Source organism: Fundulus heteroclitus, unplaced genomic scaffold (assembly GCF_011125445.2).
Source record: "Fundulus heteroclitus isolate FHET01 unplaced genomic scaffold, MU-UCD_Fhet_4.1 scaffold_60, whole genome shotgun sequence".
NCBI classification, from domain to species: domain Eukaryota; kingdom Metazoa; phylum Chordata; class Actinopteri; order Cyprinodontiformes; family Fundulidae; genus Fundulus; species Fundulus heteroclitus.
The window spans coordinates 2,085,524-2,105,495 of NW_023397033.1; the positions used below are offsets into that span (position 1 = coordinate 2,085,524).

The 19,972-nt window shown below is 43.1% G+C and overlaps 1 protein-coding gene across 1 annotated transcript; it reads left to right on the forward strand.

Moving 5' to 3' along the window:
- Positions 1 to 385: 385 nt before the first annotated feature.
- phf12b (PHD finger protein 12b) lies at positions 386 to 19,113 on the forward strand. Its single transcript, XM_012854149.3, has 15 exons — positions 386 to 1,089; positions 1,358 to 1,539; positions 2,784 to 2,856; positions 4,161 to 4,617; positions 9,229 to 9,349; positions 10,886 to 11,018; positions 11,104 to 11,268; positions 11,981 to 12,124; positions 12,767 to 13,466; positions 14,823 to 14,921; positions 15,015 to 15,161; positions 15,248 to 15,343; positions 16,033 to 16,115; positions 16,189 to 16,327; positions 17,944 to 19,113. The coding sequence occupies exons 1-15, from the start codon at positions 1,024 to 1,026 to the stop codon at positions 18,390 to 18,392; spliced, it is 3,054 nt and encodes a 1,017-aa protein (XP_012709603.1). The 5' UTR covers positions 386 to 1,023; the 3' UTR covers positions 18,393 to 19,113.
- The last annotated feature ends 859 nt before the right edge of the window (positions 19,114 to 19,972 follow it).

Genomic DNA, 19,972 nt, shown 5'->3' on the forward strand with positions numbered 1-19,972 from the left:
TGCAGCAGTGAAAATAATTGTTGCTTAACTGTTTTAAAATCAACAGAAAAGCGACGATCCGTGTATTTTTTGCTATATTATATCCGCATATAATGCGATACCGTTAACATGAAAATTATATTTATCAGAACTCATTGTGTAATTCCTACCCTAACCCACAAAAGGAAGACGCCACAAGTACACGTGGCATAAAAATAGATGTGAAATATTTTAAAGGCCAGTAAATCCGCTTGAATCCTTAAAAGCAACAACCTAATAGAACGGAGCGTATAGAAAATGGAAATCCTGGCAACATGAAAAACCTTGTAAACGCAGAGCCACTGTACACGATATCCTTGAAACCGAGCCGTATCCTTTTATGTGCGCATGCGCGGTCAGCGGTTCGCGCCGCGGTTGCGCCAACTGGAAGAGGATGTTGCTAGCAGCCAGTGTAGATGCACAGCCTTTCCACAACAATAACATTCACTAAAATTTGCATCTCCACATCCCCGAACTGAGGATTCGACTTGGAGAACCCTCCCGGGGCCGCGCATTGGAGAACAATCCGAGCCTTTAAATGGATTTCTAGTTCCGTATTCTTCTGACAATGGGAGTGGATTGCTTTGCAGGTTTACTGGACTGTTTTTTGGCAGAAGCAGAAACAAGAATCTTGGCTTGCCAGCTAGGCCGCGGATGGGTTTTGTCGCCATGAGCAAGAGTCGACTGGTGACAGATTATCGGATGTGTTCTCTGTGCGTCGATAGTGATCCAGCTGCTACGGAGCCGATTCGTTCATAGCAAGATAGTTTTTCATTTTTGCTGTTTTTGTTTGAACCAACAACAGAAGCTAGCGAGTCCGCTAGCTTGTCAACCTTGACTGGCTGCCGCCGTCTAGTCTTAGCGGCTAGCTCGGTAGCTAACTAGCGATCACTGGCCAGCAAAGCGGTTGGCTTTAACCGTTTGGTGGAGAATCTACGGCCACTGCCTGGTACCCCAGGGTACCGGTACCACAGACTTGGTTTTACGAGGTCTGCTTCTGGATGAATGTGGGACAAAATGGAGACCCCGACGATCGTGTACGATTTGGATACCTCTGGGGGTTTGATGGAGGTGAGGTTGCTAAGCTAGAAGGCCTCAGCAGAATCACTTTACTGCTCATGCTCGGGGTTGTCTGTTCTGGTTGTTAGAATAATGGAGGCTCTTCGAGTCTGTTGCCAAACATCTCGATCTCCCAGTGAGGTAATGTGGTCTGGGAATGGAGGCCATAAGTTGACTCTGTCTGTCCCGCACTATAGGCTGCATGCTGTCCAACTCTGTTGGACAGCCATTGTAAGTGCAGAAACCGTGGCTTCAATTAACGATTTGCTGGTTTTTACAGCAAATCCAGACTCTGTTGGCACCCCCGAAGTCCGAGGACGTGGAGAAGAGGAGTCGGAAGCTGGTGAGAGACGTTCGGAGGAGCGGCAGGGCCACAAACCACGACACCTGCGACAGTTGCCGAGAGGGGGGAGATCTGCTGTGTTGCGACCACTGCCCAGCTGCTTTCCATTTACAGTGCTGGTAAGTTTCAGCTAGACACCAACCAGTTAATGGAAGGGAGGTGCTGCTGGCCTCCTCGGCGGTTTCACAAGGCTTTGTTTTTATGCTGCAGAACCATGTGTTTAAACAAAACGTTTTCTTTTTTTCACCTTCATGTCCACATTGCCTTCTGTACTGGTGTAGTTTTTATATGCTGTACAAATTCTGTATTTTTCTGGGAAATGCTTACATGTTGGTTTCCTTATTACTGCCACGTGAGCAAATCTCGAGGCTTTGTTACCGGTAAATCCGATGAACACACCGGCTTCATGGAGTTTTCTCTACATTTGGTTTAAAAGGCACCCAGGGATCCTAACGGAACGCTGTGGGTGCTTCTCCCGTCCGATAGGGGGCAGAATTGGTTCCTCTGGCGCCGCCGCTGCTGCCAGTGTAGGCAGTGCTGCTAAAAATGGTGTTAACCCTGCCTCTGTTTACAATATGGCGACCTCCCTGCCTTTTTTCTGGTCAAGCGCCATCTTGGTAACCGGCGTTAAAGTTCAGCACCGACGCACGAAAAGCCTCTAGGCTTTAACAAACGCGGCTTTGACGCCGGGTGGCAGTTTGTTCTCAGTCCACTTGAACGTGTTCATCTTGCCACCCAGTGCGCTGCTGAGGGCGGCTCTCACAGACACCTGCTTGCATAATGAATGCCGTGCCTCCATGTCATGTCGCTGTATTCGATCCGTCAGCTGGTTGTGTTACGGATGATCTTGATTAATCTATAGATTACTAAAATAGCTGGAGTTGGAAGCAGCCATTGCTGGGCGCTTCATTAGGTGCAGTCTTGCTTGTAAAACAATTTTCTCTCCATTAGGTGGAGCCAGAGAGATTACATTTAGTGAGTTACATAAGACCTTGAAACAGAACGGAGGGATTTTCTTAATTAACCCTCAACTGGGAAACTAGTTTTCGTTGTAGCAGACATTGAAAGATAAACACTGCACAATAAAATACAAATACTAAAGTAAAACAGGGCAAATTATACATTTGTATGAACATTGTGCCCTAAACATTAACTGTTGCTTGATTTACATTTAAAAGGGGTTAAAACAATTAAGCTTAAACTGCACAAAGAACATATCAACTTTGAACATTTTGAAACATGTAAATAATAAAATATTTAACTGAATGAACAATGAAATCTTAAGACTACACAGACAAGCAATTTAATTTTGCAAGCATCACAAATCAGCCTGCTGACATTTTTGTTTTTTCTCTCACCATAGCAACCCACCGCTTAGTGAAGAAATGCTTCCTCCTGGAGAATGGATGTGTCATCGCTGTAATATGAGAAAAAAGGTTAGTGGTAAGATGTTGGGTCTCTTTTAACCCTGAACAGAAAATGCAATCTTGTTTCTGTTACTTCAGAATTGAGGTGGCACCGCTTGTCCATCAATCTTTGAGGTACGGGTTAACAATAATTCAATATCAATTGCTATATACATTTATTCAATAAAGGTGATATGACATTTCCAATTTTTCAATATACATTAAGGTCTATGATTACAGCATTTGTCACTGAATGTTGTGGGTTTTATGGGGTTTTATGTTTTGCTTTTTAGAGCAAATATTTCTAAAATGTTATATTGAAGGAGTTTTATAAACATGGCAAAATAATTATCAGTTTGTACTGGCGTCTGTTGAGGGCATTCTTTGCCGTCTTTCTTAGGCTTTTATTTAGTTTATATCGTAATTATATCGTTGTCGACCAAAATGAAGAAATATATCGGAATATAAGTTTTGGCCATATCATCCAGTCCTTCTTGTCAGTAACTGACCAATCAACAGTCACAATTTGTCCCAAAATGAAATGGCCCTTAGCTGCGGGAGCTACAGACCCGTTACACTTGATAACATTGCCGGCCGGTCAGGGGATTTTACATTTCGAACGCGGTCAGAGGGTTTCATTGAAAAACATCAGTAAAAATGGTTAGACGTTAAAACAGAAAGTATGATTTGGATGGAGCTGTGTGACTCAAATTAAGGGAATTATTTTAGTGCAACAGTTTCAGGCACCAGTCTTACAAGCCATTGCTGTTTTGAAAATCCCAACCAGAGTCCAGTGATAACTGGGAGTCCTCTCTGTTTTGCTTTAGTGTCACATTCTAAAACTGCACCACAGAACGTTACAGTCACACTTCGCACATAAACATTCAGCACATGTTCTGGTGTGAAACAGCGCTGGATCTGTTCGCTACATGTGCATAGTGAAGCTACACGGCTGAAGCGGATACTTTGGCTACGGTGCGTGTACGTTGCACCTCTAGGGTTGATCAGAACTGTTAACTTATTTGTGATTTTCAGTGATTGCGTTTCTAGTAAAATTACTACTTTGTATAAGGAGTTGGTGCACTAAGAACCATTGCATTTTACTAGAGGTATGAGTTGTTGCCAGGTGCACACATTAGTGTGTGTGCTATTTAAAGCGCTAAGGAGAAAGTCATTATGCGGTGGATAAGAGTTTTTGAAATCATTTCATTCAAAAAGATCAACTTTCTATACATGTGAAAATGTTCTACTGAACTGGTTCATGAAAAGCTTTCGTGTTCCTACTGTAATGGACACCCTAGTTCCTTCCTGATTGTGTTTTTTGTTGCCACCAGAAGCGAGAGCAGAAGTCTGAGCAGACTAATGGCTTCCCAGATCGGCCCACAACCAAGTGTTCCACTTCTCCCACGGGGGAGCTGGACGTCAACACCGGCCCACTGAGGCTAGATGGCCTGCCGCCAGGGGCCGGGGCTGCGGGTCCTGGTCTACGTGTGGCTCAGGTTCGCCTCCTGGACCGCAGGACAGGCAGCAGGCCCAGCAGCCGTCCGGGGACACCGACATCCAACACTTCATCCACCCCGACCCCATCAGAGGAGCAGAATGATGGAGAGGAGGAGGCAGCTGACCCTGAGGACGACGTTCAGGCGGTGGAACCTGATGGGGCGACGCTGTCGTCGCCGGCACCGCGTCTTCTCAAGAGGCCCTTTCAGCTCCTAATTGCTGCAGCTATGGAGCGAAACCCCACCCAGTTCCAGCTGCCCAGTGAGCTCACCTGTACCACTGCACTGCCAGGTCAGTCTGTCACACAAGGAGACCGCCCGTCACTCAGAGGCTGGAGCCGTATGTTTGAGTAAACTGATCAGAAGCACCTTATAGCCTGGACCTGATATCAACCTTTACTAGCCGGTACCGGCTAGTTTGCTTTGGGTCTGACCTGTCAGTACAAAGTTTCTTTCTGAACACTATAACGGATAAAATAATGTTGTGTAAAGTTAGTTTTGACTCAGCAGACATTGACCATAGAGGAAGAAGCCAGTTACAGGTTACACCTGCTTCAACATATCTTTCCCTGTTCCTGTAAACGAAAAAAGGGCATCAAACAAAATGTTCTTTGTTGATGTTCCCAGATTGCACAAGGTGACGAGTTTTCAGTTGACATATTTACTGAAGAGGGAGAAATGTGTTTAACGTGCGGCTCACTGGTCAGCCTTGGTGAAGGGGAACTAGCATATTTCCATAATTAGCTGACAGATCAGTCCATCACTTTGTACCCTCTAAGCAATAAAACAGGTCTCTTGTGTACATGTTGTTTTTGTTCCATTAATGCTATCATTCATGGACCCCTGCAGACCTCCTCAGTACCAGCCTCCATCCTGCTTTACTAGAGCTGGCTTCTCTCATCTACTGCCCCCACAACACACCTCCTGTAGATATGAATGACTTAAAGGAGAAGTCCGGTCAAAATCAGAATTCAAACTGCTCAATGTACTTTAAATATAAAATTATTACATACTTTTCAATAAATAAGTTTTTTTTAATTAAGAGTAATTTTCATTTGAATGTCCTTTAGTGGAGGCATCCATGTTGGTGAAGAACAGTACTGCCACTTCCCAGTTTGTGACGTCACTGTGCGGTATCGGCTGTTGAGCAAGTCCCAATGCCCTATCTGTCCCCTTGTAAATAAATATCTGTTTTCATGCCGAAATATTAAACAAAGATAGACATGGTATTAAGCATTTAAATTTAAAGTAATACTAATTTTACATTTTAGAGACAATAAAAAGACAACAAATAAGCATTAAAGTACGGTTTATGGGTTGGGTTTTGCAATGTTATCAGGGAGTAAAAACTCATCTAATCTAAATACTCATCTTTAGAACCAATCTCTGCTCAAAATGGTGATGTGCCAAATCTACTTTCAGCAGTTATCAGTTATTGCAGCCGTAAACTGCAGAAAATACGGGCAGAGCGGCTCCTTCTGCCTTTACTCTGCTCCTGTCAGGATGAGCTGCAGTGCGTTATGAGGCGGAGGGATATTTCAGCGTCACTTAGTTTAGAGCCCAAACGATCAACTTCACTTTCAGAAACAAGCCCAAAAAACCTGCAACCCGCAACTCATGAAATTTACAAGTGACTTTAGAAAAAAGAAGACCAAAGTCGCATAAAATAAGTGGGCTTCGCAACAGTGAGCACTCTTTCCAAGTGTGTCATATCACTCCGCCCCTCTGGTTGGGTAACCAAATGTCCCCGCAAATTTTACATTATAAAAAAGAAAAACCTACTGAAAATCCTCTCTCTCATGTCATCTTGAAAACATTCTTCTTCGAAATGTTTGCTACAGACAACATGTTTTTTTTTCTCTGGCCAGAAGTTCGATGGCAAATCCTCCCTCTTCGAGTTGGCAATCCAACGACAAACCCGTGGTGGATCATGAATCGGACTTTACCCGATGTATTGGAACATCCAACTGCCATGCACGTGGGCATTGTTGCTTCAACATAACATCGCAGGATGTGATGTCAGGCGGTCATTATTGCCCAAATATGGGCAATAATGGCCGCCCCCAGACATAGTGATCGAGACGACAATTTATTCTTTTATTTTCTTATTGATTAACGCTAAATTCATTAAATCACCACGAACGTATTAGTTTTAGATATAGCTAATGATACACTGATTTTTCCTTGTTGACCAGACTTCTCCTTTAATGACTGGAAACATCTGTTATCATAGCAAAAAAACAACAACAAACACATGCGGTGAGGTGTGTTGGTTCTGAGTGTTCTGAGCACATAGAATGGACCCACACCAGGTTCTGAGGGTGACTGAGAACTCCTGCTGTTGCTGTTGAGAGAGCGGGAGGAAATTATGATCATCCCAAAATGTTCTGTGCTGCACAGCGCTGTGTCCCCATCATCCACATGCAGGCACTGAAAGTTCATGAGTTAATCGGAACGAGTGTTTAGATGGACGCTGATCGGATTATGGATTGGCATAAACCAGCCCTCTGAATGGAAATACAATTTCATTTTGATGGTAATAATTTGTTGATTAAGCTTTACTTTTTCAAGAGTCTTTATTGCTGTTATGTAACCATAATGAAATTTTGGTGAGACACTCAGAATGATAAGAGGCAGACCTAAATTAAAAACGCAGAAAAAGGAGATATAAGCATTCCTTAAAGGACACCCTAAAATAACCCTAGAAGAAATATCCAACACCCTTTTTGACCCTTGAAAGAAAAACTAAAAACTTACAGAACAAACATCTTTGGAAGGACAAATGTAGCACATGGTATTTACATAAAATGCAGCCTGTGCTGAAATAGTCTATGAAATGGGCTGGTGGCTTATTTGATTGTCAGAAGTGGGATTTTTGCTCTGGTTGCGTTGTTATGCCCAATTTTTTTCCCACACTGCACTTGGACAAGGATGAGGTTCAATCAAACTGCATTTGAACACTCCAGTTTTAAAGCTTCACTTTTGTTGTGTTAAATCGTGTTCATATAGACAAAATTGACGATTAAATGATTTACTAACAATCTAGTCAACATAAACTTCTGTATTTGAAGCAAAATTTATTACCCAAAATTATTGTAACAGAACACCTTAGTAGCAACTTGTGTTTTGTGCACTTATTAGCTCTGTTAGCCCAAATGGTCAATTTTGGAAAACAGAAGTGGAAATAATCAACCAATTAATCAATTATTAAAAGTAATCGTTAGTTGCAGCCCTATATTAATGCATGCAGCAAATATATTAATTTGTTATACTTTGTGTTTATAAAGGAGCATTGCTTTGATTTCTTTAGTTGGGGTTTATTCACAGGTTCCACAATAAATTCAATAATCATCATTGCGGTGTCAGCATTGACAATAATGCAACTGTAAAGTACTGCCTGCAAGCAAAATCTGGTGCTAAACTGTATTTTATCCCATTTTCTATTGCAGTAGAATGATTCAATCTGTGGGCATGTGATCTGTGGGGGTTGATTGTAAAGAAACAAAAGGTCCATGTCCATAGCTGTTTAGTGGAACTGGTATTTTTGAAAAAGGAAATGTACATTTTTAGTTTAGTTGGAACCTGCTGTTCACTCAGCCATCGCTGCTGATAGGCTCATTATGTCAGAGAGACCAGAGTTTCCTGCAACTTGAGTTCACAGTAACAACTTGAGATATACGTCCTAGTGGCCGTCAGCAACAAACATCCCTAAGTCCTTTCAGCACAGACAGTGTGAATATGGGACACTGGTTTAAAAAAAGAAATTGTTTTGCAATATTGCGATAATACATGTGCAACGTATTGTGTGGCTTTGCATTTTAGGCCTCTGTAATGCTCCCCGGACATTTATTCGAAGGTTTTATCCCCTCTGCTCTTTCCACGTTGTTCCTACCCAGGCGATGACCGTTCAGGCACCATTGGGTGAAGCTACCCCAATTATAAAGGGGAAAGGAGCTGTGTAGTGGCTGCTGTGTAGAACATGAGCAGCACACACCACAGTCCTGTTGCCCAACTATGGCCTTTTATCAGTGTCTCTGTACTCTGTGGAGCGGTTTCTACATGGAGACTCAACCTCTTTTATTTTCCCAGTAGTTAATCCTGTAATATTAGGACTTTACTAATTTCGCCACTTTTATTGAATGCAATCCACGTTAGTGTGCAGTGATTAAAACAAACTGGTGACTCGAGGTCCAGCCTGGAACTTGTCAGACTCGGAGAGAGATGGACCCCTGAAAACGCTAACGACACCTGTTAAAGAAAAAAAACAAAAAAGTCTGCTCTTGATTGAAGAAAGGATATTGGGGATCTTTGCTCAACCAGCACTTTATTAATGGTTGCAGGAATAAGAACAGAACCCAGTGTCACAGATCCCAGTCTGTCCTGCCTCTGCCTCTGTTCCGGGACACAGAGAAAAACCACTAACTTTATCCTCAGCCTTGTCATATGGGAGGCAACCAGCAGCAGGAAAACATGAGGCCGGAAATCTCTAATGAACACGTTTTGAAACTCTTCCACCAGGTTGACGCTAGAGCCTTAACCCTTGAACCTGTGAACTGTAGGAAGGATTCCATCCATACCTTCTGGCACTGCTAAAAGCTTCCCAGGCGTTAACCAGGTACCATAAAAAGGCCTCTCATTAATTTGGCCAAAGCAGGAAGAGCGAATAATATTCTGCTCACTGCGCCTCTTGTGGGCTGCTTCTTGGCGGTGATATTGCATAGCTGAGTTTGCTGAATGTCCACATGCAGTTATATTCCCTTTCAAGGCAGAAAATACTCAGCAGATTTTAGCGTGAAGAGCACAGACAACAAACCGAAGCAGTGAGGAAAGGTAGGAGCGCTGTTCCTGTTAGACTTGGTTGTACCTTTTTTCAGCTGTTGCTTTGTGTCTGTTGGCTGTTCAGGCAGCAGTAAAAGAAGGAGAAAAGAGGAGCTGCTGGGCAAACCATTCAGGAGGCCTCAGCATGAACTGGATCCCAACGGCCTGGTCCCTCTGCCTGTCAAAGTCTGCTTTTCCTGCAACAGGTGAGGCCCGAGTGTTCACTGATGGGGGTTTCCACCAAACAGGACCTGTGGCTGAAACAGGACTAGCGCTGTCTAAAAGATCCAGGTTACATCTCCAACATCTGAGGACCAAGTCGAAGCCACACTAAGCCATTATGAGCATTTCGTCCAGTTAATCTTTGACTCTCCCTCTGTTTAATTCTGCTTTTTGGGAAGCACCGTGGAGACAGTTTAACTACATAACTCCTAATGGTCTCAGTATCCCGGCACACAGATCCGCTGGTGTATTAACGCCGGTTTAAACATCAAGGCCCGCCCACCTTCTTAAGATCTTGTGCTGCTAAAACCTTCCCTTGTGCCACTATCAGTTTTAAGATCTTAAAGTTGAAGTCTTCCAAAGTTCAGTGTGACCTAAAACAAGGGTTAACAACGCAGGTTTTTCCATGGCTTTACGTAATTGACATGATATGTATGAATATGAACTGTAGGCTCATGCCCTGACCCTTAAAACTAACACATAAAGCTGTTTCTATAGTTTGAGGATGGGACGTGTAGCAAATATTAGCAAAGAAGCTGCAGGTCATAGCACGGCTCTCGGGCCATCCGGCAGGTGAGAACCCAGATCCAAATAACCGACTGAAGATTTGTCACATAATGCTCTCAAATAAAACCAGACTGTTCCTCTTAAAAAGATTTTTTTAAAATAAATTCCTCAACGTTTCACCTCTCTTATTACCAATGTTCCTTATAGGCAGCCTGAATGGCGGTAGAATTAATAAAAAAGGATTTCTGAAGCGGCTGAGTCTTTTCTTCTGCTTTGCCTTAAACAAATTGTCAGTATTAATTCATTTCTAATCTGTATTTCTCGCTGTGGTGACTTGATGGTAGTAAGGGGGTTAAATGGACTCCAATTATTAACTAGTCTGCATAAACGTTGCACGATTGTTTTCATGAAAGAAGTGTTAAAATGGGTGACTGAGGGCAGCTACTCTGGTAATTCAGCCACTATAAAACAGTTTCTGTGAAGAAAGCCAACAGGACCGACTAAAGCAGACGCTAGGCAACGGGATGATGTAATTGTGAATGACGACATGATCCAGATGTATATTTTTTAAACCTTGTTTCAGACACAATCTGATGATTGAACCCCAGTTTAAGGTAGAACTTGGTGAAGGAAATCTGTGCTGAACATGAATGAGTTCATAATAACCTGGATGGACTGAATCTTGAACTAGTCCTTGCTCTGAGTGAACTGATAGTGACGGTTTTCTGGAACTCGTACCTCTTTCTAGGCACAAATCTAGAATGAAATAGATTGAAGAACATGTTGCTACCTGTCAGCAATCATCATTTTCAAGTTTGATTTGATTTCCGTAAACTTGTATTAATATGGTCATAGTTTTAGCAGCACTAACATAGGATAGTTAACTTATAGCACTTCTGGTAACAGAACCGGCTGCCGAGCTGAGCACTGGTCCTGCTGGTGGAAACAACCCCTGAGGGTATAAAGTGTACCCTGTCCCAACTGTCTACTCATGGATCTGTTTCCTCAAACAGGAGTTGCAGACTGGCTCCACTGATCCAGTGTGATTATTGTCCACTTCTTTTCCACATGGACTGTCTGGACCCCCCACTGACAGCTTTGCCTGCTGGCAAGTGGATGTGTCCAAACCATGTTGAGCATTTAGTGGTAAGAGAAATAGTTCTGAGTTGACCCGACTCCATGAGCTTGGTTTGTGGTCAACTTCTAACACGAGATCTGCCTTTCTATCCAGCTGAACCAGAGAAGCCTCAGCTTGTCCAGCCGCTGTCAGCTCTTTGACCAGTTCCAGGACCGGATCTCTCAACACGCTGTCAGGCTGAACTTTCTTCGTAGAGTGCATCGGCAGAATGTTCCCAATAGGCGGACATCTAAGCAACAGAACAAGAAAACCATCAAGGTACGCTCCTGCTACAGTTTGGGTCTCTGCCTTGGTCAACAATTTTGTAATTCTGTTAATGATTATTTTTAAAACCATGTTTTCAGCAAAAATCTTTTAACTGGTAGGTATTTCTCCAAGTGGAAATCTCTGTGGATGATAACCAAGTTTTCCAACTTTAAAGGCTGGTTCACACGGCAAAATAGTCGGCCAATTTTCAAAGCCTGAGAGACACCACGCGTAACAATAAATAAAATCCTAGATAAAACAGGTTTATTGGTACAGCGCATGGTGTCCGGTCAGACAGATAGCACAACACGGCACACACGAACAGATTTAACTCAAGATCATTTAGATATGAGACGGGAGATCTTGCGAATTCTCTCAAGATCAAAAGTGGGTTCAGAGTAAATAAACAGGGACGATCAGACAATCCAAGGTGTTGAATATCCCTGATTTAAGGTCAGAGCGGTCCAGACGTTCCGCAGAGTAGGCGAGATCACTCTTAACACACCGCACACGGCAAGAATATCTCTTTAAGATTATCTCACGAGACACGCCGCTAGTCGGCGCCTCTCGGAAGGGGAAGATCGGTGCAAATATCGGGCTAAAAATCCTGCCGTGTGAACCAGCCTTAAGGCGAGAAACGCATGATATCTCCTTTTGAGCCTATAACATCAATGCAGCTGTTAGAAGGCAGAACAGTTAACTGACAGCCATGGTTGTTCTCTAGGTGCCAGATGCAATCAAGTCTCAGTACCAGAACCCTCCCCCCATGCTGCATCCTGCAGGGGTGCATCACTTCGAGCTGGTTTGTAACGCGCTTCCTAACCATCATCCGTCTAAACGGTTGACAACGGAGGTTGAACAGGAGGAGGTGGGTACCAGCAGAGATGCTCTGTAATATTTGCTCCTGCTCAGGCTTCTGGGGATCAGCTGTGCAAAATAAGGCCACAGCTGGTCTATAGAATCCATGTCAGCTATAACAATCTATCAATGTTTTCAGTCAACACACACTTTTTTTTAACTTCTTTTCTGTTTTGATTTCCCAAACTGCTCTGGTGGATAAAGTGTTGCAGATTTTTCAAAGATCGGGGGGGGGGGGCTACAGTTAGGGGGTGTTATAAGTTAGAGTGGGACAAATGGAGGTTGTGGTTGATGTGCGGGCTGTATTCAGCCGACCGCGTTGGACAGCTTTATGTAAACCAACATGGTCCTGCAGGTCCAGGGTTTCCCGCAGCACTATGTTGACAAGGCGGCCGCCTCGCCAAACTCACTTTAGAAATGTAGAAAATTACCAAAATTACCAAAAGTTACATGGTCTTTGTTAATATTTTTACATAAGATATTTCAATAAATGTATTCATTTATCAAAAACTATTAATCAAGTTTGGTTTTATCTTCAACTGTTTTTAACTTAGTTTTCATCTATTCTGGTGTCGTATATGATCTTAGCTGCTCTATCCTGAGCTGGAATCCTTCTAACTCTACTGAAGTGTGTTTGTGCTGCATTCAACAGTGGCTCCAGGACATCATTGCGCTCCAATGCAGCATCATGAGACACCTGACCATTAACCAGAAGGTCAGATCTGCCATGTCCACAGAGGGTCCAGCAGAGTTTGAGAGTAAAACGCCGTGTCTTTCATCAGAGGAGATGAAAACTCAGGGTGCTGAAGAAAGAACTTCTCCTGATCCCTGCTCTAGGCCCAGCGTCATACCCGAGCACCCCCAGGGAGCCCAGAAACCCAGGGACACCTCAGCAACGCTGGGGGTCTGTAAATGCAGCCTGGCACCGTGTCTGAAATGTAGGAAACCAAATGGACCTCTAGCAGAGCTCCAGCCTCCCAAAGCCAACGGACCCCTAGACTGTAAGGGTGTCTTGGACCCCTGCAGGCAGCCGGATCTCCAGCACAGATTGAATACTAATACAACATCATCCTCAGACTCTGCTATCCCTGCAGGGTTAATGAATCACATAGAAACAGAAACCGTTAAAAAGGATCCAGAGAGTACAACTGAAGCCTGTGCTCCGAAAAACTGCCCCTCAGGCCCAGCAACTTTGGGCCTCAACAACCAGCAGAATCATAGGAGCCAGATGGAGCTTCAGGAGTTCTGTGTGAGCGGCGGTGAAACTCCCCATCCCTCCATCACCAGCAGCTCCTTGTCAGACACAGCGGCTAAAGGCAGCTATAAGCAGGGCCCATTATCACCGCCTCCAGGTAAACATTCCCCTCAGAGCTCTACCAGGCACTTCTTGTTCATCTTTGATTATTGAATACATTTTTACTCAAAATCAGTCTTAAGATTATTTTCAATGCCAGAATTGCTGCCTGTGATACCCATCCATCAAGGTGATGTAGGGATATGGAAACTTGAGTTCACCATCAGTTCAGGGTTTAGAAATTTCCCTAGCACCAAATAAAGATTATATTTAGTGGCCGCGAAAACCCCGAAATCTTTTGGATCAGGTCAGTATTTATTTTTTTGTTGACGTGCAACTTAGTAAAACCTGACAGTTGACAGACGTTCTTTTTCATTGCCGCGTCTCCTGGTAGTGTTGTTAGGACTCCGTTGGTGACCAGGGACGGGTGGAAAAGCCCTTTTCTTATTGAAGCAGCAATTAAACATGGTGATTGAGTTTAAATCACCATGTGAAATTAAAAACATTTCTTGTATTTAATTTCTGTGTGACCTCTCAAAAAGAACTAGATCAGAGATCCCAGTTTCAGCTTCACTTCTACCTTATTTCTCCTGATTATACTAAAACTAAACTAGGGGACTCATTTACCCGAGGCCCACCAGCATAACAAGGGGAGATTGGCTTTTTTAATGTGAGATTGTTAGAAGTGAATATTAATCCTTCCCTTCATGGGACCAATGTCAGACGGTGAAGAAGTCCCAGCCAGCCAGGGGACCCTGCTTTAGCAGTTTGTAACGATTGAAAAGAACTCAAGCTGAAAATGTTTCAGCTCATTGTTTTTATTGTAAGATGAGAAGCATTTTTTTTCTGCCATTGCTAAAATAATAAACTATATTTATTAATGAACTAAATGCATTTTAACAGCTTATTGTGCAGCAGGCTGAAATGAGCTGCTTCATTAGCAATGCTCTCAGCTCTAGTAGCCAGAAGGCAGCCAGTATCTCTACAGACATGCACCATTGGGGGTTGGGGGGTGTCCTCCACTCGTGGACTCTGCCGTTCATCACTGGAAGTCTTTCTCAACAGCATAATGTGTTTGTGTTGAAACATTTATGTTTTGAAATCACTAGTCTGTTTTTAATTCACTTTCATTCAAAAATTACCAAATGTAGTCAGTTATGGAACAGTTGTGGGAGGTCTTAGATGTAAACAGTTGTGCAGAAAGGTCACTCAAACACAGCCGACTGGATCCAACGGTATGCAACAGATGGTAGGGTAGGATGCTATTTGCTCGGCACAGTCTAACATTATTTAGCAGGAGGCATCAAGTGGAAAAACGACCAGAGCAGATAAAGCTGCCGTTGAAGGAGGCCGTTAGATGTCATCCAGCGCATTCATCTGGCTGATGCCAAAATTTGGCTTTTTTTCTCCACAGATGTAAAGGCTAATTCTGGGCTGGTGGACTCACTGGTGCCCAGTGGCCTCTCCATCACAAACCTGTCCACCTGTGTAAACAGTGCGAGGGAACATGGAGGTAAGGTGCTCTGATGGTAGTGACTCGTGATGGTTGTTGCTGTAGTGCAGGCAGGGTTACATCTCTCTACCTTGTGGTTGTCTGGATGTGCAGGGATTGAGCTGGACAAGTTAGATGCGGAAATGATCAAGCTCCTGGCCTACCAAAGGATCCAACAGCTCTTCCCCCCCAAGGTTCTCAGCACTCCGCCTCTCCTAGTCACAGGCGCTTCCTCCAAAACCCCACCACCACCCCACAACGGTAAGAGAGTGTTGCTGTCCTCTGTGCCTCACACTTTACTGGTTTGCTCCCAGAAAATGGATCAAAGTGAACTGCTGTCTCTACAGGTCAGAAGAAGGTCCAGGCACGAGCTGTCTTCTATCCCCTGGCAGGAAGAGGAGAGACCGTCAACATGTGCTATAGGACGTTGTACATAGGATCTGGTAAGGCATGCAGGTTGCGTCCCCAGATCAGGGTCTCTTTAGTTTGCTTTGTGATCTGTCAGTTTCTGAAAACATTCATTTGGTTTGAGTTGTTTTGGTAGTGAGGCTCATTGTAACAAGGGTACCACTAAAGGGTTGGACGTAAGGCTGCACATTCAAAAATATGGATTAAACATATAGATGAAACAATACATGCACATATGTGATTTATGACACAAAGTGTTAATTACACGCATTTGTTTCTGAATTCACCGCGGTGTAGTGTCACATGCTGATGCCCTTAGATCCCAACCGCTTTGCATTGGCGTGCCTTTTTTTTTATAAACGAATCACTGACAAAACAGCCATTAAGCAAGAATGTATTGAGAGTAATGTAACTGGATTGCATTCATAACAATGGCAGATTGAATGGGCAGGAGCCCCGCTTGTCCAATTTTAGTGGAGTATGAGAGCCAAACTCCACGGACCCTGCAGCGAGTAGGGTCTGCGCTGCAGTAATGGGGTCAGAGCTCATCCCACATGGTTATTTGAGAGACATTTTGGATGTAGCCGTGCTGAATTTTATATGAATCAAACAAGTTAATAAATTATTAATTTACTGAATTAAAACTACTAAATGCTGCCAGTATTGCGTTTCATTACATGTTTTTTGCTTTTAGCATAACACTACATTGTTGTCTTCCTAAAAGGTGCTGACATGGATGTGTGCCTTACAAACTATGGTCACTGCAACTTTATATCGGGGAAGCACGCCTGTATTTTCTATGATGAGGTATGAGCTAGTGTCATGTGGGCTTTCTCTACTACACAGTCATTTCCCTGCTAATGTTCTGGATGTTCCACAGAATACAAAACACTATGAGCTTCTCAACTACAGCGAACACGGCACAACAGTGGACAACGTCCTTTACTCGTGTGACTTCTCTGAGAAGGCCTCACCGTCCCCACCCAGCAGCCTCGTGGCCAGGGTCCAAGGCATAATCCGTAAGTGGTTCAAATCAGCGCAGCTCCACACACGAACTCTGGGAAGCCAACTGGTGAGGGCTTTTATTAAAGTCTTCAGTTCTTCGCGACTATTCAAAAAGTGCTTAAGGTATTGTGATTAATTTAAATGGAAAACGAGCATTTTGTTTTTGCCTCAGCCACGACAAGAACGACTTTTAAACCACAAAACGGCAAACTTTTGACAGCAGAATTTTGTTTTTTTCAGTTTCACTTTTTCCTTGACTTCCTCAGAGAAAACCTTTGTTTCTCATCACCCATGGCCATTCAGTGAACAGCAGTCTGCTCACTCTAAATTTAAGCCCCACTCCGCTCCGGTTGCACTGCCTCCGACGGAGGGAAGAATAAAAGCCAGCCCAACACGAATAAAGCTGTAATCAAAAGGCTTGTAAAGCGGGCAGAAAAGGGGCGTTATAGTTTCAATAATTGGGGACCCACTGTATTGCTATGCAAAGCAAAGGCCACATTTTATGTCCGTAACACATCAGCAAACTTCTGGATGAAGATTGTTCCCTAGCTGCTAGAATGACCCAGTGTGTAAGATTTTGACAAATTTAGCCAAATGCATTTTTACCGTAGAAAAAGAATTGGTCAAATAAAAAGTCCATCTGGCAGACTTCCTACTAAGACTTGTGTGAAACAATCATGCTTCAGCTGATTCAGTCCAGGTTTGCTGCACTTATAGTCAAGATGTGGATCTATAAAGTCTGAGGCTTCTCCTATATTTTCAAAAGGGTTTTCAAGGTGGTGACATTTGCACTAGTGGTTATACAGGAAAAATATTCTTTAATGCCTTAGCTTCACACAGATACCAAAAGTTTGCATTTACACTATATAGGTTCAGAGCTGTACTTTATTTGAGGGAGTGGTGGTCTAGTGGTTACAACGCTGCGCTTGTGTCCCGGGGGTTGTGGGTTCAACTTCCACAGACTACCCCTCTGGCTCCCTGAGCAAGACCCTTAACCCCAGATTGCTCCCTGGGCCCCGCACAATGGCAGCCCACTGCTCCCCAAGGGGATGGGTTAAATGCAGTAAACAAATTTAACTGGAATGTACATTGCAATGACAAAGATGATTATTTATTATTTATATCAGGTGTCATTTCAGGCAGAATTTGCTCCTAAACCCCTCTGGGCTTAAAGGGTTTTAAAGTGTTAAAAAGATCACCAATTGTATGTCTCGTCATTGTAATATTAATCTTTATGGAAATCTGGTGGATAACCAAGGCCTCAAACAGGTCAAGTGATGAACTTGTAAAGCTGATCCGGGTAAAATTGTTTTGATCATTTTCACTATAGCTAAATCTTTTTCACTGACAAATTGGTCTTCCACTCTTTATTTTATTTGGTTTGAGTAAATGTGCTGTTGCAATATAAAGGTCCCATTTTACTGCTAAAATCGGACATTTCATCCTAAAATTGCTTGTGTGTCCCACTACCTTTTTTAGCAGATGTTCAACATGAACTGTTTCTGGAGAGTTCTGATCAGAAAATAAAGAAATGCAGATATGTTGATTGTTTTTAGGATGTAAAACATGTGCAGAGTTCATGTTGGCATATTCTAGCCCGTCTCAGACTTGCTGTTTGTGATGTGTGCAGGTCGCAGTAAGAAGAGAGAGGAGGACAAGGGTATGGGTTTTATGCCAGCTGGAGGAGTGATGAGCAGTCAGCCTCAGGGGGGGGTGGAGTCTTCGTGCAGCTGTAAGGTGAGCAGTTCGAGCCTTATTGGTGGCAGTGGTGCTGGCTGGGAGGGCACAGCTCTCCTTCATCATGGCAGCTACATCAAAATGGGCTGCCTCCAGTTCGTCTTCAGCATCACCGAGTTTGCTAATGAGCTGCCAAAAGAGGAGCACACCATTCTTCCCCCTGCCTGTTGCACAAGCACCAGCCAGACCAGTGGCAGTTTGTCCAGCTCGGCTCCTGCCTCCACCTCCACACCACCACCCAGCACTGCTATGGCAAGCAGTCCCTCCAGCCAGGATGAGGCTGACGCTGAGATGGCCCCCGCCCACCAAGTGCCTGTGTTGCGCTACAACTCTGTTCCATGACCTGTACAGGACACATGCTCTGCCTCGTTTTATTTTGCACCTTCCATGTCCCAATAAGGAGAATGCTACCCAGCAGGATGGCAACAGGGAATAGTTCTTTTTTTCCATTTCAAATTGTTTATATTTGCATGAACTTGAAGTATTATTGACAATCTCTTCTGTTTGAGAATGACTGACAGCAACTTTGTTTTCACTTCAGACCATTAGGACTTTGAGCAAAGATTATTTACTTGAGCTCATTTATTTTTCACATTATATATATTAGTTATGTATAATGTTACCTTACTGTGTTGGTCAGCACCATTTAGCAGTGACCTTTTTTTTTGTAGTATTAAATTCCATGCATTGTAATTTCTTTTGCTGCTTTTGCACCACAGGTAGCTATAAATGTATGTAAACATACATGCTTACACACTATATGTAAACATACTGTAAATGTATATAATTCAGTGTTTCTCAGTTAGAGGAACTTTGGATTTCATGTAGATTTACCATTTTTTGGTTTTTAACTGTACAGACCATGAGATTTGTGATACTGTGTAGAGTACCTGCAGTTTTGTGATAAAACTTGTTCTTATGTACTTTCTGCTGTAGTCCATCTGTCGATACCATATTGTTTTAGCACTCATTTTAACATCATGTTGCTCTGTATATAGGCACTCTTTGTCTGTACCTGCTTGTCTGTTAAAACCTGTAAATACAGAAAGATTTTTAATAACAACCTCAGGCCAAGTGGGATGTTTTATTACATTTTATACTTAGTTCATATTACATGGAGATTGGTCAAGAAATATACGTTAATTTCTGAAATGTCAAGAACAAAGGGTGCTGCAAGAAAACTAAGTGGGTGCAGTGTTGTAGAGACTTAAAACAACAATCACATCTACACCTATAAGCAAGCACCCAGTTGCAATTCATATATACCAAAGCCTAATCTGCTGCTCTTTAGTTCATCAGATTGACAGATGAGGAAGAGCACCCTTATTGGTCAAAGTAGCTGTTTACAGCATCATTGTGTGTAATCTTGTTCAAGGCTTTTAATGATAATCTATGCAGACGAAAACCAACAAAGGAAACTCCTTAGCCATAGTTATACTAGACAACCCTCAGATAAATCTGATTTATAAAACCATGCACACGTTCACTAGCAAGCAATTTTCCTTTGTAGATCACATCTGCACCTTGATGTTTGCATACCAGGTTCCACCTCATGTTCTGCTGGCTACACGCCCACATTCAACCATAAATGGTCAACACAAAGCAGCTTGTGAATGTTCATGCGTATTTAAATGAGTCAGCAGATCATTATTTCACAGTTAACAATGGCAACCATTGTGAAAAGAGCAAAGAAACTGGAAACATTTCCCAGAAAGGCCTTTATTAAATGTGTACATCAGAGGCAGAAGCACATATATTCTCCAAATTAAAATAACTTAGACCGTATCAAAGCTTGTCCTGATGCATCTCAATAATCCAGATAGGAAAGTCAAAAAAGTTAAGTAGGTCCTCTGGACGGGTTCTTCTATAATGAACCGTACTGCTGTCTTAAACGTTAGCTGACATACTCACGGACACTGCGC